Below are 23026 nucleotides of genomic sequence, written 5' to 3' on the forward strand. Positions count from 1 at the left end.
TGTACTCATTGACCTGATTGTGCTGTGAGCCTATGCCAAATGTCAGAGACGACGATGACAGTCTAATGGGACTTGAATCATAAATATTTTAATTCCCAAACTGACTTTTTACTGTCCTGGACATAATTCTTTTCCACTAAATAATCTGATAAGAATGACTTAACACATGTAGTCCAAAACAGCCCATAAAGGAATGTCCTTTTAAAACTAAAGAAAGGAATGCAAGTTAACTGGAAACAATACGCAGTGTTGCTGTTATGTCTCTTATGATTTCTCCCATGCTCATGAGGGAAATTGTGGATCAATAGGTTAATTTAAAATCAACAATCCCATCACTAACATGAGGAAAACTCCAGAGCCATAGACTCCAAAGATCAGTGAAGTTGCTCTGGCAGTTTTTGTTAGGCTAAAGGCTGAATGTGGGTCCCAATGACACATGGGTCAAGAAAGGTTAAGTTGAGAAACTATTAAGTTAGAGGAAGAGCAAATTTACAAATTTAATCTAAACTAATCTCACATTTGAGCATATCGTCAGGTTAATGGTTGTATTTTGTGAGTTCGTGCGTGTGTTTGTGTTTGTGTCAATGGCTGATTGACAAGGAAACTAATTGGAGTGTGGGTTTGCATTGGTATGTAGCTAAATGGTTAATTGGATTACTGAGTCACAAGATCCACGGACTTGTTGTTAAGAACAGCTGCATTACTATTTCCAACTCCAGTTAATCAATACCACATCATGGGCAGCATAAATCAGCAGTGATTTTAAGGTTTAATCACCGAAAATCTGAAACATATTATACTCACAAGTGCAAAGCTAATTTAAAAATGCAAAAAACCAATAAAATAACAGAGCCTAAATGGCCTAGAGGGAACTGTGCCATGCGGGGATGCCAGCATTCTGTAAATTACTGTTACATCATCTCCCAAAACAGATTTTCAAAAGATTTTGTCCCCAATAAATTAAAAAAAGAAAAAAGTAAGTATCCTACAGCTTCAAGCTGAGATAGTATGCAACAGGATTGATGCAGCAAAGAAAATGTGAAATTCATTAATGCACAAGATGCTGTTTTCTGCACTGATTAAGAAGCCGACAAGAACTAATAAGAGTAATGGAAATGTGTTGAGGGGAACCACAGCCCAGCCTCACAATCTTCAAGAAGTTTAAGAATATTAATGTCTAAAACTCACACCAAAACAACAATGGAGCCATTTATTAACAATAAAGTATTCAGTTAAATTTTAATACAAGCACACACACACACACACACACACACACACACACACACACACACACACACACACACACACAGTGTCTGAGTAAAGTAACTGAGGAAATATTACATAACACAACAATTTCTCCTTTTGTCTCAGAAATGTGATCCAGAAGAAGCATTAAAGAAATGATGCGTGAACACACACGTTGGTTTATTTCAGGCCAAAGTTTCCCACTTGGCACATGCTTGTAGATGTTACTCTGCTGGAAGTTCATGGCTTTGTAAATACTGTTTACACTTTAGATAGTGGTGTGTAAGCTTTGGGTAATTAGTCTTACACTGACATAAAATCTGCCTGAGTCTCTCGCTTTCTCACACACACACACACACACACACACACACACACACACACACACACACACACACACACACACACACACACACACACACACCAGGCCAGCAGCTGCCCCTGTTCAGGAACTTGTTAAACCAAGTGACCATGCACATCAATTAGTCACCTCATTAGCTGAACTGATTTGTTTTTCTTCAGTGGAAGAAAAAAAGTCACTTGTTGTTAAATCAAAAAGTTCAGCTATAAAAAAAAAAAAGAAAAGAACAGAAGAAAGGTAAAGGTGCATCCGTCTGATGTTTCTTGTTCTAAAAGAGAACAGTATCGTGATTATTTCAAACAACAAAGCTTAGACTGGCTTTATTGTTTCATCTGCAGCTAAAACAGGCAGAAGAATAGACCTCCGTATTCAAATTCCTAAGCAAACGAAATAAAAATAGAAGATATGGATAGATATTCAGAGGTCAGGTACTACAAAACACACAGGTGGAACGCCAACAAAGCTGGAGGAAAAAAGTGTTTGAAGGAAATTTTGGTCTTTAAGATTGTATTCTGTCAACAATTCAAGGTCAGGTTAAGGAAAAGCATGTTGCATAAAGCCCAGAATCAGTCCTTCAGACTCTGGAATTTTCCGTTGGTGTTGGCCTGCTCCAGGAATGCTACAGTAAGTTTGGGAATTTTATAAACATGTATTTAGAGCGTAGACCATTTCATTTGCTTTGTGAAGCTGGCAGCATGGCTAAGTGGAGCTTAGGAAAGAACACGTCCCAGAATAGGCAGAGGTGGGAGCGGGGAACCACACAGGAATGGCTGCTGAGAGCAAGGCCAAAAGGACAGGCACAGGGTTGGAGTTAGGAGTCCTTTAGCTTTGCTGTGGGACGCGACTGAAAGCATTGAATGGAATGTTCTACAAGTGTGCGAAACCAGATTACAGGTTCCCCATGTTGTGAAGACTAAGCTCTTTCTTGTGTAACCACATCCTGCTGTAGTTTCTCTATATAAGACGGAAACGACTATTAAAGGTGTCGGCGTGCTGAAACTCAAGCAGAGAAAAGAAAACGCAGGACTGTTCGACACAGAGATCACATGACGTTCCTCGGTCCAGTCAAAACTGACATAACTCCAGCCTGACCGATCTGTGTAAAAACACACCCAGTTAGATTATCCACACGTCTATTGTTACAGCCCTCACTAAACACTTGTGTCACAATTGTCTGCACAGGCAAACAAAGTCAGTGTGCAGGAGTGAGATACAGTACAGGCTTTTCTATGTGTGTTTGCTTGTGAAATGAGGGTGTGCGGTCACCCGACCCTTTGATCCGACATGTGGGAGTCGCTCTCCATTAAGATGAGAATCGCAACTCATGTCGCTAATTACAGGAGGAAGCTAAGCTGAGGGTCAGGGTCTCCACCCACTTCGCCCTGCTTCAGCTCAATCCCACAGTCACTTGAGAATCAACAATGATCAGACAAGTTTGTGATATAAATAGAAAGGCAGAGCCGCTGCTCTGTTATTCCAGGTGCCCAAAGACCAAACCCTGGTCGGCAGCCTAATTTGTGGACTTGATGCTCCCTTAAAATTTTGGTTGCTGAAATATAGTAAGAACATATACATGGGCATGCAGATGTGCAGGGGATGGGAGCGTTCAGCATGACTGTTGGTATATGATTTGCAGGCACCAGTGGTTGCCACCATGTATATTGTATGACAGGGAAGTACCACTAAACTGGTGACCCAGCAAAGCAGTGTTGACTTTAGTGGCTGTGCAGCTGGGAATGCCAAGAAAGCCCAAAATAAAACAGATAATTTACAGAACAAGAAGAGGAAAAGCTGAAACATTTCCAGTGATTTCTGTTAAATACAGAACAAAGACATCTGACTCAAGAATTAATAATAAAAAAAAGCAGTATAACTGACAGAGATAACTGATTTTTGAACTGAAGAACACAACTCTTACGGTCGTGCTTCCTTAATGTTTGGGTGGTTGATCAGCACATTAATGCAGCTAAAATTGACATTACAAATAATACACTTTGAGCTGTTTCTCCAAAACTATCATCAGAAGATTTTACAGTTGTCAAAATCAATTGATTTACGGGACCCCCAGCAGGCCATTTCATGTCTCCAAACTTGGAGAGGACTAGAAGCAGTCATCCGATCAAGTGAGGCAATTTAATCAAGCAAAGCGATGAGCAGATATGCATTCACTTCTAAGAGCCCCAAAGCCACGTTGCTGCAGCACTCTTGTATTTTAAATCTGTCTTTTTTTTTTTGGACTGAGGGACTCGCTGCCCTTTCAGAACCAAATTTCACAGCCCACAGCAAAGACTGCTCTCCGTCTGCCTGTTATGAGTAAACGAATTGAAATATTTTTCTTAGGTATGCATCATGACCGTGTGAGACCTTAGTCTATCCGGCAGGCTGTCACAGAGTTTACGAGCGCTGAACGCGCTTCGAAATGAGGTGGCTTTGAAATGAAGAAATGAAGCGTGAAGTAGAAAATTGGGCAAATCTGACGCCACACAGTCAAAGTCAGGAGCGTAATCATCCTCATCAGCTAGGGAAGAAGTGATGCGAGGAACAATGTTCTTCTTTCTCTGTGATTTTCTGTGGGTGGTGTCAGTATTTGCGCAACGGCAAGAGACACAAAGGATTTCTCGTAATCTGAATGCTTTGTCAGCCAATTTTGGATAATTCTTATTAAAAGGGCACTCGTGCTTGTGCAGATTGTACATACCTTTTCTCGTCTTGCAGTCATGTAGGCACGACACCAGATGTCTTGCTACCCTGTCCTTATGGATAAAGAGCCTGCTGGGGGCCATTTTGACTGACCAGTGATTTTTTCCACATAACCCTACAAAAGAAGTCAAATGGAGGGGACCTTTTAAGACTGACTTCTAGATTGGTTAATTGAACAAAAACAGCCATTGGGGCCAAGGGGGGCATCATATAAAAACATAGTTGTTGGTATAAGACTATAGATGTGAACAAAAGCTATATATAAATATACAGTGCTGTGCAAAGGTTTTGAGCCAAACCTCATTTCTTTTATTTTAAATATTTTATCAGGAAAATGGGAAAGAGTTGCAGCAATTTATTGAAATGTGCAAACATAAATGGAAATGCAGTATACAAGGCTGTAAAATTCTAAAGAGCTTGACAGTCAATATTTGGAATGATCAGCTTTATTCTTCAATATAGCTTCAATAGAACTCTCTAGGGGAAGCTTTCTTGTCATCTTTTGAGTACTCTCCAGGGATAGTTTCTCAGGCTTCTTGAAAAGCTCTTTTTTAGATTTTGACTGATTTTTGTTCCATTCCCTGTCAAGATGATCCCACACTGCTTCGATAACGTTGAGCGGTCCCCAACCCCCGGGCCACGGACCAGTCCGTGAGTCGTTTGGTACCGAGCCGCGAGAGTTGAGGCTCAGGTGTGAAATTCATGGTTTTTATCGTTTTTTGGCGTATTTTTTTTTTTTATCGTTAACTCAGTTTCCCTGGGTCTTTTCCCGTGTGTTATGGTACCAGTACTGGTTTTATACCTTAAAGTTCGGTTTGTGAAAATATTGTTGGACATAAACCGGTCCGTGGCGCAAAAACGGTTGGGGACCGCTGGTCTAGACTGTGGGGAAGCCAATCAATGACTGATACTCATCCATTCTGTGTTTTTTCTTTATTCAGCTTTGCTTTTACTGCATTGGCAGTGTGGTTTGGATCACTATCATGGTGAAAATTGAACATGTTCCTGTCTCCATAACTCAATCACTGTTTGAGTCATAAATATATATTATATATTGGATGGAACTGCATATTAGTTGGTAATGAAAATGTCTTAAAAGTCCTTCAAATTTCTTAACACTTTTAGATACAAATATTGGTACACCCATGTGTACAACAGCAACAACACCAACTATCCCATTAAAAGCCAACCGCAAGCAGGGTAACTACTCACCCTTTGTTACTTTGCACCAGCTTAGACTCATAAACACACACCAGATGTGGAAATGCATCTTGCACAAAGGGCTGTTCCCCACTGCTACACCAACACAAAACTGGTGACAACTGAGCGATACACAGCTGGAAATGACTGAAAGATCATAGTTTCATTACTCAATTAAACAATTGCCTTGTTGTGAGCACTAAGACCCTATAAATACACATGGTTTTGTCTGTCATCTGGCTTCAAACTGGTCTTTTTATAATTAAAAACAAAACTTCTACTAACTAAGCGTTTTGACTGTAACTGTGAAATTAGGGCTTTGTTATTCCGGAAACAGAACAAAAACAGTTGCTTTTTCTTTTACTATTCAAGCAAAAAAGACCTTGTTTCGTTTGCTTTATTACAGTGTTTTTCGGCAAGATCACAATTATTACTCTTTAAATTTACCACCACATTCTCTCTGGGGACACAAGGTTCTGCTTGAAGCTACGAAAAGACACAAAAACACCCTGCTTTAATTGTTTGTTTACAATACAGCTCCCTTGGCCTTGAGCCTAGACCAAGCTAAAACAGTTTTTGAAAAAAAAAAAGAGCGCATTTTTTTGCAACATGCAACTGCTTGTTTGTGGCTTGGTGGCCTGTTGCTGTGTTTATCTTGTATCTCCCTGCACTGATAATGGTTTTCCTGGTGATATGTGGGAAATGTAACCAAAAAACAACCAAAAAAATTTGAATTTTTGTGAACAACCAGTTATGAGTCTTAAGCTCTTCTTTATTTTCTTTCATGCACACTGTTGGAATGCTCATGTTAAACATGGTCAAAGTTTCAGACCATCAGGCCTGCACATGACCAAGTTATTCCTGTGAGACAACAGCTCGGGCTTCAGACTGTTGTAATCGGTTTCAGTAGCTTCACCCAGCTGCGGTTCAAATCTTCTGTTTATAAAGGGGAACCAATCAAAATTAAGTTGGCTTAAAGGAAAAATTTCCAGACAATGAAAGGTTCTAAAACAGCTTCTTTCAGATAGTACAAGCCTTCAGTTCATCCCCTAAGGCCAAGAATAAGATGAACAAGGAATATTTTGCACTATGAATCACACATAACTGCTCTGATAAAGTATAAAAGTAGAAGCTGGAATGAGGGGCATAATTGGTCCCCTTGAATATTTTTCATTAACACACGTATATGTTATTGCAACCGTGTGGCTGCTGAAGCTTTAAACACCCTACACCCATCTTTTGGGGATCAGTGGTGATGCTTCTGAGTCATGTTTGAGGCATAGCATAGATAAACATGTCAAAAAACAAAGAGCTGGGTGCGTACTCATGCCTTTCTGTACATAATAAAAAAAATCTGGTGTTTTTTCAGTTTTTCTTGGCATGTCATGCTGTTAGTCATGAAGGGTTCTTTTCCCACATACCCACTGATCAAACTAGAAAAGCAGCCTTTAGCCAGAGAAACAGCTGCTGTTAAATGCCAAGGAACTTTGCTTCATACATATAAGTGTCACACAGAATTTCAAAAATGGTCTTAAACCTGAAGAATTTTCTCCTACTGGGTGTGTTTTCACAGAGTGCCGGCTATCTGTTTGCTTTAGGTTTTATGCTTGGATGTGCGTGTAGCCACCAAGAAAGCCTGGAGTCTTGAAGATTTATAGATGCACAGAACAGCTAGCTTGAAAGGATATGAAAAAGAATCAGGAAAAATGTCGGAATAATGCTAGAAAAGAATGACTCAAACATGCAGGGAAAATTAAACACTGTCACACTCAACGATACAAAACCCAAGTTTGCAGTCTGTAAGTTACGGGAAGTCTGAATTTGAACCAGGAAACAGTTAGTTTAGATTAATGTATAGCGTGAAAGCAATGGGAAACAGAAGGCCTTGCTTTAATCAAGGGTGAAAAAAAAAACAAAACACTTTTAGTCCATCTGAATCTCACTTATTAGATTTAGAGATGCAGATCAACAGATTTTATTATCTTCTGACAGAGCCGGACTAGCTGTTTTCCTATTTCCTGTCACTGTTTCCTGTTCTATGATAAGCTAAGCAAGTCGGCCACTGGCTGAAGCTCACGCATAAACACGACAGCGGTATCGATTTTCTTATCCAACTCTTGGCAAGAAAGCAAATGTGCATTTTCCCAAATGTCAATGTACTCTCCTCAACCACATATCATATTATGGTCTCTTAAACTCTGTAAGGAGAAAAACAGAGCATGCAAGCTCTCAGACGAAAATCCATGAATGTCTGTGGTGTGCTATGTAAATCGCCTTCTGCCACGTGCCCTGTGGGGGTGTTTGGGGGGTGGATAAAGTTCTGGATGGAAAAATAGGAAAATGCTAGAATGGGATGTAAGAGAAAGGGTAAGAAAAAAAGAGCTATATAAAGGAGGAATGAGAGAGAGTTTGTGATTTATTACATTTCGTTGTGTGGCACAAAACAGATTCAGGAAAAGCAGGTGTTATACTATACAGCACACAGGAAATGAAAAGAAAGTCAGGAGGAAGGATCATGAGGGGTGGAGTGAGAGACAGTGAACAGGAAGTATTATTACCTAATCAGTTTGTGAGCCCTTTCTGGAGGTCAGCAGAAGAAGATGAATTGCAATATCTGAAATCTAGGGGTTTTCCAACGATCTTTGCAAAATGCCTTCAACAGAGAAAAGCATACAGATTCCACCAGGAAGCCCACTCATGCACGTACACACACACTGTTACAGCAGCCCCTAGGTATGGAGTACATATGCACTCATCTGAATGTTAATAAAAATTAGGAACTCATTCATGAGTTATCTAAAATAATACCTGATGGATCTAATGATTAAAAAGTATATTGGATATACACAGGAGTGTGATGGTGCTTTATTGCTTCCTGACAGATGTGCTGGCTCAGAAATTCATCCAGCTGTGAAAAAAAAAATCATCGTCTTTTCAGCGATGGCGAGAGATACATGCATTCCTCTTTATATTTTTATAAGCTATGACAGCACTTTAATAATAACAATGTGTGTGTCGGCGTACGTCTGTCAAGCATTCGCGCACACGCACAGAACCACTCGAGTCTCAGATCTAATATCTGGTAGCTGTCTATCTCTCGCAGTAGCAGCATTTCTCATCAGACTTCGCTCACCAGCAAGGCCGGGATAGAGCTGACGCTTGGTCCTGCAGAACAAACAGACTGCATAAAGCACGCCTGTGTGGTGCTAAGTCTCACACTGAAGTGAGGGGGAGAAGAAGAGAGAAGAAGAGAGAAACATAAAGGCTTTTCAAAGAATGATGAGACGGAGGTAGATGTAACTGCAATGCACAGCGAAATGATGAAATGGAATAAGAGACTTATAGTGCAGAAAAACTTTGGTTCTTGTAATGGCTTTTTGGAAAGCCTTGTCAAAACTGAGACCATGTCATAAAATATTTCCAGAAGGGGGGGAAAAAGTGAGAGCCCTACACAGTATGTGACTGTGGTCAACTGAAGCATGCGACTTTTCTCATGGGCCCCAACAAAAGACCTTTCTAGGACTTTTACAGTGCTCTGTTTGACACAGAGAGGTGTGATTTCAGCACAGACGTGATCCATTCCAGATATAAGGTACACTACTGACATATGTAATGGTCAGTTAGTGAGCAAGTTTATCCACTATTCATATCTACTTATTCATCAAGAAAAAAAAAGCTAGCAAGTGGTGTTTTTGTAACTTTTCTAACTAGTCTTCAGGAATAGTAATAATAGTTCTAGAAGGGCACTCAAAGCTCTTCTTTGATGGCTGCCTTCACTCTATCAAAATGATCCCACATGGCTTTAATAATGTTGAGGTCCCGGCTCTGAGGAGGCCAAACCATGACTGATAGTGTTCCATGTTTTTCTATTCAGGTATACTTTTACTATACTGACAATGTGTTTGGGATCATTGTCATGGATCCTTCTTAAAAAAAAAAAAACGCTGTTAGGAATCAGATGCTTTTCAAATGGCATTGTACAGTGGTTTAAACCATGACTGTACTTTTCTACAGTCATAATTCCATACAGTTTGAAAATATCCCCAATATTACTGGTTGAAAAGTAGATCAGAATCATCAAAGATCCTCTAACATGTTTTAAAGATGGCTGTAGACACACTCTTTCCTGATTTCATGCTGTCAACGATTTGAATTGAATTTAGATTCATCACTCTACGAGACCTGTTGCCACATATTTCCAGTTGGGATTCTATAAAGTTACCTCAGCCTTTTCTCCCAGTTTCCCTTCCTTAAAAACAGCTTCTTGACAGCCACCCTTCCACTGAGATCATTTTTGATGAGGCTTCAGCGAACAGCAGTTGGAATAGGGGCCAGATGCATCTCTCAGGTCCTCTGTCGTGTCTTTGCTGGATTTCATAAGGACATGACTTTCAGATAATGCTCATTTTATATAGATCGTTTCTTTCAGGCCTGTCACTTATTCATTTGTCCTCCACTTGTCCAGCTTCATCAGATTTTTTTAAATAGACACACTGCACAGCGTGTTGAGATATGCCAGGTTTTCAGGCAATAGCACTTTGGAAATAACGTGTTGGTGCAAAAATAGTATTTTGTGCCTGTCAACCTGTCTTACATGAAGTGAATACAGTTACACAACATGGTACCTAAAGATATTATTTTAAATGGGTTCGTTGATAAGTTCTCAGTTATGGGCGGACACAACATTGGTTCAACGTTTAAGTTAAGAGCTTTTTTCATGCTTGAATGATTCACAGGTAAGTTAAGTGGTTTAACAAAAAAACATATTAAGATAGTATGTCCTCTGAAAATGGGCAGGCAAGAGGACTGGTCTAAAAATAAGTGAAAGAGCAGTCAGTGTCCACAGAAAACTTTGAAAGAGCTTCAGAAAGCCAGGAGAACTATTGCTCAAGACCATTTTTTTTAAAAAATGACGAATAAAGTCGGGCTACTTGTAAGCAAAATATTAAAAAAAATGAGGGGTAACTCAACACTTTTGCAAAGTATTGTAAAAATAAGTGTCATAAAATAAATCTTAAACATAACTGTAGCAATTGAAATTTCACAGACATTGAAATCTACCATAAACTGCCAGTAAAGGAATACAAAGGACCCTACGAAGCTTAGAAAGAAGGTGACTGGACTTTAAGTATACTTGACCTGGATGATGGAGAACCTACACAGACAACACAAAGGAGCCAAAATCCATTGAGTTTTTCCACACACAAAAAAAAGCTAGTCGGATATCTTAATGAGGTAACTGCTTCGTTTTAATTAAGCTAATTTATCATCATTATAATCATATTTTGGAAATGTTTTTCTAGCTTAATTGCAACTTCGGAAGAATTAAATTCATCCAAACCATGAGTCTCCCTCTCTGGATTTAACTGTTTTCCATAAACAGCAGTGATGTGCAGCTGTAGAGTACAGTAGCTGCCAGTGGGCATGTGCTTCACATACGTAGAGTATGTGTTCTTCTGTACAGAGACTTGGTCCAATCAGAACATGGGCATGGGCATGCACATGAAGGCCGCTGCCTTGTCAGCTTCACATGTATGCGATGAGTGCCTTTATGCACGTGTGTGTATTCGCATGTGTCACCGAAACCCCAAACCACTCACTAATCACACAGTAGATGGTGGCAGGGCCCTGACCTCCAAGCATGCATCATCTGTTACATAAATACTCATTTGAAGGAAACTGCTGTCAGCTTCCATCGGTCTAGAGAACTGGTCAGTGCCAGGTTAAACCACTGCTGGATCAGGACATGGCCACTCCCTTGTTTTGGGCTCTCTTGTCTCGGAATATGTGCATGTGAGTGAATGTGGAAGTTAGGGGGCACAAAAAAAAGAAAGTGCATGCGTCTGTGTGAGTGTGTTTCACAGCGTATGAAAAAAGGGAAAAATGTTTGCGTATTTTAAAATGCAAGTCAAGGACATTTCGCAGTGCTTGGTAACAGAAGCCACAGGATGTGCGTCTGCAGCAGACCACCTTGTACCACATGACATCATTCCATCCTGACGCTCCACGCACACAAGCAGGGACGCTCGCTTCTCAGTGCGCGCCATTTTTTCCGTATTCTCATCAGGTGCCAAATAAAGCGCACTTGCCATGTGTGGACCACATGTTGGTGACGCTGATCTGAGCCAGTGAAGAAGAGAACTTTAGCACACTTGTTGAATAACACTTGAGAAATCAGATATCGCGCTTGCGTAATCAAAAACATGTTCACGGCAAATCAGTCGCGCTGAATAACTTTTTAATATGGAGATTAAAAAAAAACTGTGTAATCAACAAAAGTGAAATGGAGTGACAATGTTTGAACAGTTTGGTTAAAATGCAGTGACAGGCAGTTGGCACCTGAATGGACCACAGTGGCCAGAAAGTGAGTAAAGAGCAACAACTGAACAATAAACAACAGATGGCAGCTCGCACTTCCAAGAACAGCAAAGCAGTGTTTGTAGATGAAGGCCTCCGAACAGGCTGCTTACTGCAGTTAAAATTGGGGAATTTCAAAGTCTAGGAATCAGATTTAAAGGCAAATCCCAAACGTTAACCAGTTTGTAGTGTTTACCTGACCCAACAGTTGCTATTACATCCAAATCTATAAAAAGAAACTATTAAGATGAGCAGGTCAGAACCAAATTACTTGACTGAGGATGTAAATCATGCCAAACCTAAGTGACAGTTAAAGACATACTCAAGAGTAGCTACCAGCTGACGCATATATGTACTTGGTGGTTATGTAAATATTTGACGTAAGTGTAATTATCCACAAAACAAGGCTGGTATTTGAGATAATTCTGTCGTATAAGGCTCACTTTATAAACTGTAGTTTAGTCAGCTGACAGTCATTTATTAAACATTGAGTGTCGTATTAAAGAATGGGCTGTAATAGTACTGATCAAATTCTTTTAATTCTAAGTACAATTTTTGCGATGAGAACCAACACTTTTAGCATAATAACAAAACAGATGCTTCGGTTGGTATAGAAAAGATTTCATTAGATAGTTCAGTACCAGCAGAGCTACTCCAACTCTCAATCAAATGGTGTCTTCATCATAGGTGGATTTTTTTCTAAAACTTGGTTTCTGGACAGAATCTGGACGGAAAAGGGTGGAGTGCCCACTCCGGGTTGGGGACGAGTTCATGCCCCAAGTGGAGGAGTTCAAGTATCTCAGGGTCTTGTTCGTGAGTGATGGGAGAAGGGAGCCGGAGATCGACAGACGGATTGGTGCTGCGGCCGCAGTGATGCGGATGCTGCACCGGTCTGTCGTGGTGAAGAGAGAGCTGAGCGTAAAAGCGAAGCTCTCAATTTACCGGTCGATCTACGTCCCTACCCTCACCTATGGCCACGAGCTGTGGGTAGTGACTGAAAGAACGAGATCGCGGATACAAGCGGCGGAAATTAGATTCCTCCGAAGGGTGGCTGGCCTCTCCCTTAGAAACAGGGTGAGAAGTTCAGCCATCCGGGAGGGGCTCAGAGTAGAGCCACTGCTCCTCCACATCGAAAGGAGCCAGCGGAGATGGTTCGGGCATCTGACAAGGATGCCTCCTGGGCGCCTCCTGGGTGAGGTGTTCCGGGCATGTCCCACCAGGAGGAGGCCCCGAGGCAGACCCAGGACACGCTGGAGAGATTATATCTCTCGGCTGGCCTGAGAACGCCTTGGTGTTCCCCCAGATAAGCTCAAGGAGGTGGCTGGGGAGAGGGAGGTCTGGGCTTCTCTGCTTAGGCTGCTGCCCCTGCGACCCGGCCCCGGATAAAGCGGAAGATAGATAGATAGATGGATGGATGGATGGATGGACGGACGGACGGACGGACGGACGGACGGTTGGTTGGTTGGTTGGTTTCTGGCCCAGTGTCCAAACTCACTTTTGCCATTATAGAGACTCTGACCATGATTCTACTAATGTCTGTCCAATTAAAGATAAAATAAAAAGTGCATGGAGATCTTGGAGCAAAGACCCCTGCTCAGATTGTGCAGTAGTGACAATACCAGTCAGCAGTCTATGAAAAGGCTCACAAAGCAAGACAGACAGCCATTTATGTTCATATGCACAGTCACATGGTCACTCGCTAATCCATTCATCCATATACTTCCGCTTATCCAATTCAGGGTTAAACAAGATGGGGTAGATCCAAGACAAGTCGCCAATCTGTCACAGGACTAACACAAAGAGACAAACAACCGTTTATGCTCTCATCCACACTTATGGCCAATATTGAATAACAAAAAAAACTTAATATACATTCCCCTTGAATGGTGAGAAAACCTTCGCAGGCACACGGAGAACTCCAGAAAGGCTCCAGAAAACCATGATGTCTTAAGCCCAGGAACTCCCTGTAAGTTGTCAGGGCTTTATGTTTTACAGTCATTTATAATTAACCTTTTTTTTTTTCCAACTAATGCTAGTAATTAGCGTACAAAGACAAATATCACTGTGGATTTCAACAATAGCTAACAGTTACCACAGTATATTAAATTTAACTGGTTATGATAAAGAATCTTTCATAATACACATGGTATTGTTAGCTTCTGAGTATATTTTAGTCATTTCCCTTTTTAACCATGCCTTCTTACTTCAGCACTTCTCTGTCAATGAAACCCAAACCACAAGCTTTAAGGAGAAGCAGTGAAGAAATATATGCCAATTATGGGTCATTAGAACATAATTTTCGTCATAAAGTGGGTTCCCTTGTATTAACAGTGGATTGCCAAGAGTACTCCTTCGCTGGTTGTCATCAGGGGCAGAGGGAAAGGGCATTAGAAAGGCTTACAGGTGCTAAATGTGCTGTGCCGTGTTAAGGCGTGGTCACATTTTGGCCCTTATCACATCTAGGTTAGAGGCGGCACACTAAAACCTTGTACTGTATCCACCTTCCCAGCAGGAACACTGCTTAGTCTGACAGATCTCGCTCACTCTCTCACTCTCTCACTCACACACACACACACACACACACACACACACACACACACACACAGGCATGCAAGGCAGAGGCAAACAAACACGGGATCGACCCGCCGACGCTGTTGATTTATGCGCGGTGGTGGAGCAGCAAGGCCTTAAGGTGAGAGAAACTCTCTTACCCTCGACTGGCCTCTTGGAAACACGGGCATGTCTTCAAATTCAGGCCAAATATTAAGTCAGAGAACTGCAGCAAGAAATAACTAGCCTTCATTCATAAACACCATCTGACGGTCAGCTTGTTGTCATTTGAGGGCAGCTAGGACAATTAGCTCTTAATTGTGGCTAGGCTGTTTGGTTGTGAATGGCTGGCATTCATTCATGGTCTGTGACTGGCATGCAGCTTAAAAACATGTTGAAAACTGAACCCGGTACTGAGTAATGAGTTGATATGGGCCGTAAAACTACTGAACATTGCATCCTTACCCAATTTCGGAACTATTGGCTTAGTCAGTGTTGTCTGGATCCTAGTTATATTCTCACCTCAATACATGTACTATATTTAGGAAACATCAGGACCAAGCCGCACAACAGCGGTGCTCTTCCATGTGTCTAACTGCAACTGCGAGCAGGTCGTGGTCATTTTTGGTCACATCCTGCTGGTCACGGTTCAAAAACGCAGACAGTCTGCACCGACCTGTAATTGCTGTGTCAGTTGTGAGATTTTGTGCGGGCAAATGCTTGTAGCTCGCCCTATAAATATAAAGGCAGGAATCTGTCTGACTCATTAAGATTCTAGTCTGGGAGGTGGCACTGTCAGAGGGATTTCAGAAGGAGAAAACAGAGGGAGAGAAGAGATAAAGGAAGCAGTAAAGTAAAGGACATCTGGCAAATGAGGATATAGTGCCAAGCGGGACGCCATACATTTCCATCCGGTACCCTGAAAAGCACTTAATATTCCACAGCATAAACATCGACCGGATCACACAAACTCTTTTAAAGCTCGACTCGAGGGGCGTGGCTTCCATCTCTGCAGAGCAACACAGCCGGGGAAGCTTGAATTGTTTTTTGAAGAGAATAACCCACATGAGTCCAGTTTGAGCTGGTCCTTCAACCCCTTTATTTAGACCAACCCAGAGGGTTCCTCTACTCTTATAAATAGACCGACACGGCACCAGCTTGTACAGCATAGCATGTGATTAAGCAGTGGGTACCTCTCCATTAATGCACATTTGGTACAGATTGTCCGCAGCCGAATCACTGGTGTGGTATTAACTGTGTACATTTATTACCTCATTTTATTTTGAGGTCCTTATACTGTAATGGAGCATTTTTAGGTTTCTTCTGAAAAGAAAGAGCCCCCTTTCTACAACACTACATTTATCTGACAGCTACAGCATTTCTACACAAAACACCATAACTGATTAAAAACCTGGAACAAAATAGAATAAAACTGTTAACCTACACATGTAATGCAGCTTGCACGTAACTGTAAAGGCAATAATCTTTTATACTGGATACTACTGAATACTGTATACTAATAATGTCCTGTACAAGCTCTGAATAATACTTTCACCAGTGGGTGGCAAAAAAGAAAGAGTCAAACAGGAACTATCATGATTGAAAAAGTCAAAGATAACTGTCAAAAATGGCATTTCCTCAAATGGCTACTTATGGCTCCAAAATAGTCATAACACTAAAACTGAAACTTCACTAATGATGGCTACGTTAATACATTTTATATACTGTCTTAAAGCACAACAGATCATGTGATCATCTGCCACCATCTCATCCTATACTTTGTACTGTCAAACAAACTTTCTCTGTGGTTTTCCTCCTCCATATTTAACATCCTTCGCTCAGTATATCCACTATCCCTCCTCTGCACATGTCCAAACCATCTCAGAGCTGCACTCACTTCCTCTTTGCTAATCCTCTGCACTTCCTGATTCATTAACTTTCCTCTCCTCCTTCCTCGCTTTCATTTTCCCCACTCATCAAAGCACTCCTTCTCAGCTCACTCTCTTCACTTGTTAGTACATTTCCATCTATATCTTTAATCATCCTAACCTGCTGCCCATCTTTTCCAGCTCGATTTCGGTCTAGCCAATTGATACAAGTCATCTTCTTCTTCATCAGTGTTCACCCTCACACACACACCTGAGTAAAAGCCTTTGGCACCTCTCATTTTGCCGCAGCCCTAGACTTCCAGTACTCCTCTCTACGTTACAAGACATGAGACAGAAAAAAAAAAGAAAAAAAAAACAGGGCAAAAGTTAACCTGCATGTTTTCAGTGACGCAAGTTTTTGCTCATATGTAAAATAACTCAGACAAAATGCTGTGTAACTCCGATGTAATGCCAAAGATAAAGCAAACGTACTTGGTCCTGCACTTCCCCTTTTTTTCCACAATGTTTTCTATGTTTACCACTCACTAAAGTGCACTGGGCTACCATCTGCGAGTGCTGGCTCAGGCTAAGCCTGGCCTTAAAGATCAAGCTTCTCTTTAATTTAGCAATGTGGGCTGAGCTACGCTAGCTGGTGGTGAGTGGTTTTCTTCAGCCCTTCAAAAACACCTCATTAGAATTGAATGGCTAATTATAGAAAAGATGACACTAAGCTCCATGCTGAATGTGAAACAACCTGTTATGAAACGCACAAGTGAGAGACAGAAAAGTTTTGAGGGTCGTCTTCGCTGTCGAGCAAAGAGGCTCAAACACTCTGGCATGACTTCTCTTTCATGCTCCGAACCCAGACATAAATATGCGCTAGTGCATTCGCAAAATTGTGGACGTGATGACACTTCTTGACTTTCTGTAGACACACACTGACAGATCTTTTAAAAAAAACATGAATAAGCAGTAAAACACGCAGATGAATGGGCAAGCGACTGAAAAGAGGATACAAGAGAGACTGGTTTAGAAATTGCGTGGTTGAGGATGTCATGGAATTGCACGTGGTGATTAGGGACAAACGTTCCAGCTGGCAAGATCGCACGGCCGGTATACCCAGTGGCACATTTGTTTGTGTCGCACATGTCTACTGCAGTGTGCACTACAACACAGAAGTTGCATCTGTTTGCTGTCCAGGAAAGAATTTAGATGGAAGGTTTTTGCAAACACTTCCACCAGGAGAGGGGTGAGGGGGGACTTGGAGTGATACATAACATTAAGATGGAGGCCAGAAATGTAAGAAAATGGAAAAAGCAGGGCGGGATTTGACAGTGTTGCAATACCTTTGGTGAGAATTTGGGTGAAAGAATTAGAGGAGTTTTTATAGATTGATGGATGGATTCAAAGGAACGGCAGGTCCAGCTGGCACAAATTCAGTACAGTCTAAACCAGACGGGTGCAGCAGCAGAGTGGTGGTGGGCCAAAAGACAGGCAAGTTGTTCTGGGCAGGTCAGTGGAAATGCTACACAACCAGGATCTGTGCCAATGAACCAGGCCAGACAAGTGATGGCTTTTCAAGGGATGTACCAACACAGTAAGTGTAAGCAGTAACACTAAATTATGAACAGTAACCCATTTAACTTCATACTGGATACATCCGAAACCTCTCTGACTGGTTTTAAATAGTAGACACCGTATAAACTATTAAAATTTAGCCCATCACTTTCTCTTTTACACACAGACACACAAACACTAGTCAGCTACAAATCATCCCTCTCCAACCCTGTAATTAACACCACTAACCACACCTGCTGATTGCTTTGCAGAAGCAATTCTGTGGGAAGAATAGGGACTCAACCTCAGTCTGGACTGTAAAACTGGACGGGAAAAAGAACAACTTCTTGGACGCTACACGTTCTTGGATAAAGACTTTGTTAACTTTGTGTTGTTTTCACTCAAGATGTCTTTTTAAAACATCTGGAAAATGCGGTTTCCCCAGCGGAGCAGAACATTTGTACAGGGTTACAGCTACACTGCTACAGTACATCTCAGCTTTAGTACTTGAAAAAGCTGTTGTTTTGAGGGTAAACATGACAACAATGATAAAAAGCGTCGACTCCCATAACGCCTAACTTTTTTGGAATTGTTTGATGAGAAGTTAGCCGTCATTTTTTTGTACACTTGACTTCATATAAGCGGCAGGGATAGGTGTTGAAAGAAACAAAAATGTAATGAGGGAGACTGGGAGAAGTGCCGCAGGACAGAGATGGGTTTCAGAGGAGAACACATTCTGAGAGAGAGGTGTGAGATTTGGTACAGGTGGCGTTTGCTTTTCACTGGAGACAACCACATTCCATATTGATAATGCTTTTCGGGCTATGATCCTTCAAACGCTCTAAAATAATTGTATTTTCTTAGGATGATAACTGTACACATTATCGCATTTATTTCACCTGTTACAAGGTTTGAAAAAGAAAAACAGCGGAGAGTATCCAACAATTTGCAAAAACGAAAGTAAATGTAACAATGTAAGCATTAAAATGTGCGATTCTATAATAGCCCGCTGAAAGCAGAACACACAGGTTTCACAGTTTCACATCGAGCTGTGTCGGTAGTAACATACTGCGCTGTGTAACAACAAGAACTTCTATGACCAAAATGTGTCAAAGTTAGTGCTTGTGGTTGTCTGTCTATTTCAGTCTCGTGTCTCTGATACAAAGTTATAATTTTCTGAGTGACAAATTGAAATATAGACCAGCTACCTAAAGCTTTGTTCAGGTGGGGAGTGGGCGTTGTTACTAGAAGTCTTGCTTGTGCATCAAGGCATGGAGTCTCTCTCTAAACTGTTTTTTTTAATACTTATCACAAATATATATTTTTTTTCTAGTTTGTGTGAAGAGTGTTTTTTTTTTCAAATATCAAGAATATAGAGGGAGAAAAGCTCATATTAAAGAAAGGGAGAAGCTGCTGGGCCGTGAAGTGGAATGGAATCGATAAAGTCAATAATTGCACCACAGGCACAACAGTGAAATAACTGTATCGTCTACGTGATGTGTGGGTTTTTGTGCATATATATGTAGGACACCCCACCTGTTTATATACAGTGCCTAACAAATGTATTAGACCACCTGTAAAAATAAGAAAACACAAATATTTTAGAAATACTACTTTAAAAAAAGTTTGATAAAAAAATGAGAAAAAAAAAAAAAAAAAGACAGAATTCATGTTTTTATATCCAAATTTGAACTTGTACACTGGACTGGACAAGATCAGTCACCTCAAGGCACTTTAATTTGTAATGTAAAGACCCTACAGCAATACAGTGAAAACACAAGATACAATAACATATTGTTTATTAGTCCCAAAGTTGGGAAATTCCCATTGTTACAGCAGCAGAGTCCACAGGGCAGTGATAAATGGCAGGTAGCTACCACTACTGTTAATTTAGGGCGGTTGTGACAAAAACCTTACATAAATTTTTTAAGTACTGTATGTAACCAGTAACTGTAATAATATTAGCTTCATCTTTGTGTCAGGGTTTTGAAGTAAATGAAGACCTCCTACAAAAGCTAGAGGTTATAGAAAAGGCTAAATTGTGCTTTACGAAAGAAGTAAATTCTCACTAAATCCTTCAGCTGCCTGTGGTACATCGTCACTATGGAAGTATTAATAAGTGTAGCTTTGAAGTCTCAAATATACCCAAAATGACTTTTGCACATAACCTGAATCTAGAAAACAGAAAAGCCAGTTTAACTCCGCTCAACCTGAAAAGGGAAACAGGCTCCATAAAACTTGCAATGCATTTCCCCAATAGTGCATGTAGTGGTTTCAAGAACATGGGCTGGGCCCTCCCACTCTATCTGCCCTGCTGTATATTTAAGTCAGCTATTTTAAACTACTTCATGCTTTTTCACTTCCATGAAATGAGGGTGGGCTGACCAAGATGTGGTAAGTTCACTCAGAGAAAAGTTAGCCAGGCTTCCTTGATCAAGGTATCTCACTGACCACCGGGCAAATATGTCTCTCTTTAACAAGTCCCGTGGCTTCTGGTAATGTGTTTCACACTCTCAGTCCAGTTACTTGATAAAACTGGAAACTAATTGCTTGACTTCAGTGACCTCACGGGCCTGCTGTTTGATCGGAAATGTATGTGGCCAGCTGGCAGAAACAAGTCCTCAACATTTCAGATGATCTGTGGCAATAAACTGGGGAATGTGGGGTTATTTACCACTCGCCAAAGTAAACAAAGAGACTTCCCAAATGGCTAACAACACCAGGACACAGAGATACGAGGAAGGGTGAAGCTTAAAAAATTCTCATGTAGCAGGGTGCAATTATTGTGTTTCTATTTTTGACATGAAAGGACTTGGATTCAGATTAAAGGTCTCTTCTTTCTGAATGAACAGGGAGGAGTTGATTAAAGCCGGGAGCTCAGTTTACACGCTGTAAGCAGACACTTAATTCTCTCACAGGACCTCTATTTATTCGGTCAATGATGTTTTAAATTATGGGATATGCTGTATGTAGTCACCTTTTTTCAAAAGCATGAGCCCGGGTACCACCCAGTGGCTCCGGGCCTTGAGCCACCCACCCATTCACACATCACCACAAGCACTACCATAAAAGTCAACACAGCCAGCCGTCATCAGTGACTTGGCAACCCTTTAAAACAAGACAATAAAGCTTCTTTGAGCTGATGTATTCTTGACTACACAGCGTACAAACAAGTGAAACAAACAGAGTCCATTTTATAAATGCTTATGGGGTATTTTCACATCATAAACTTAATAAACTTGAAGCACCCACTTTGCTTAGCTTCCCAGACGCTCTGTGAATGGGGGGGAGACGGCTAGCTAGACTCTTTATATAACAGCGAATCCATCTACTAACACCACAACACATCAATAACTAACAAGTTAGAACTAAAAACTACTTTCGGCTGCTCCTTAATTCACAAGTGGGTAGCTCAACATGTTTTGATTTGGCAGATTTTTGCACTAGATGCCCTTTTTGATGTAACCCCAAAGGGGTTTGGTTTGTGTTTCCTCCCGGGAAGCCACAGATATGCTTGAAGCACGTGGCCCTTGACAGTGGTGTTGGGGATGTGGGCCTTGACAGCCCTTTTATACTTGCTGCTAAGCAAAGCAGAAGAAGAGGCAACATACAGAAAGTATGCTATTCCATTGAAACATAAATGAGATGCAGTAGATCAAGAAGAAGGGAATTTTCCTTTGAGCCGGCACAAACGATGGTGGCCCGTTTCCCGTTTGCACGAGGGAGACTTCAGTGAAGGCTAGTTAAAGCCAGTAGGTCTTCCAGCTCTTTCATTTAGCATATGAGTCAGGCATGCTGTGCACATCGGGTTACCAAAACTTTGGATGTGGATGACAAACGCCACTGACAGGCCTAAAAATGTCACTCTAGCAACAAGTGTGAGTGCCAGCACATTTACGGCTCAATAATCAGGCAATATCGTCTAGTTTTACAAACCATGGGGAAAAGCGTTCATACAATTGAAGACTAAAGTTAGTAGCATGCACTAATTGCTGCATGATATATGCAGAAAAAGCAGGAAAGCAACTGCAAAATAACCGCTCAATTTGCTGAAACATTACTGAAAACAGAATTACAGAAACAGTTTAACTGGACACATCCCAAGTTTGTAGAACAAATTTCATGTTTTTCCTTCAGTGACATGCAAAAAGCAGAAGCACTGTACGTTCAGTAGCACCGCGCAAAAACCCAATCACAAACCATTGCCCACAAATTTATCTGGGATTTCTCTTCGGTTATAACCATCATTGCTCAGCAAGCCTTGAACAGCAGTTGCAGTTTAACAGCACTGGTACATTTGTAATGTTCTTTCCATCTGCTCTCTTTTCATGTGGCAAAAACAAATGCACTAATGAAAGATAATTACCCTGTGTTGTTTTAGTGTTTGCCTGTCTCTCTGGAGAGGGAGAGGGAGAGAGAGAAGGAGAGCAGTCTCTCAAGCGTGGAGATGCTAATTGGTAATGCTAATTGCTTCCATTATGTAATGACAGGGTCAACACAAATCTTTTTTTTCAAATGGTTTCCTATCCTGAAAATTCAAAACACACAAAAAAAGGTAACAGATTATCATCACCGCATGCCTCACGGAGTACAATCATAAAATAATAACTTAATGACTGCATGTCTTCATTGCGAACCCCTCTAATTTGAAGCTCTGAAGCTTTTCCCTTTGGTTTCCATTCAGTAAAAAAAGATGATTATCCTTTATTGACCCTTAAACTCCGTTAGAATCTGGCGTGTTACAAAGCAGGTAAATACTCTCCTCAGCAGGCAAGGCTGCTTGTTTTACCAACCCTAGGAAAATTATGGGCCATCTGATTGTTTTGGCATTTAAGTTGGATGTGCTGCCAGTTAGGGGTTGTTTTGGGGTCTAGTGGAAGTAATGTGTAGTTTTCCTCAACACTTGTGCCCTGCACAAGAAGGAATACAGAGTAAGTAGACCAAGCTGTCCTGCCTTCACTTCCTAATGAGGCTTGTCAGGTGGAGGTGCTGGATGGATGCAAAATATTATTCTAAATATTGGATTATTTTGAGTCTTTAGCATTAAAAATAAATGTATGTCCGTGCTTGGGTTGGTAACCTCTGCTTATCTGCTGCACAAGTCAATAACAGAAATGAAAAGGTGTGAAGTAAAGAATTAAACCGGGAGCTGAAACACCTTTCCACATCACCGACTTCACTTAGGCTCAAA

General features: G+C 41.1%; 1 protein-coding gene across 2 annotated transcripts in view; it reads right to left on the minus strand.

Annotated features, from left to right (window-relative positions):
• usta (uronyl 2-sulfotransferase a) overlaps positions 1-23026 on the minus strand; it is a 58383-nt gene that overhangs the window by 29815 nt on the left and 5542 nt on the right. Inside the window, exon 2 of one of the 2 annotated variants that reach the window (XM_031727632.2) lies at positions 4302-4418. The exons of the other annotated variant lie outside the window; for it this stretch is intronic. Coding sequence (XP_031583492.1) covers positions 4302-4418 — 117 coding nt within the window. The remainder of the gene's footprint in view (positions 1-4301; positions 4419-23026) is intronic. 2 annotated transcript variants of the gene reach the window in all.

This window comes from Oreochromis aureus, linkage group 15 (assembly GCF_013358895.1).
Source record: "Oreochromis aureus strain Israel breed Guangdong linkage group 15, ZZ_aureus, whole genome shotgun sequence".
Lineage (NCBI taxonomy): Eukaryota > Metazoa > Chordata > Actinopteri > Cichliformes > Cichlidae > Oreochromis > Oreochromis aureus.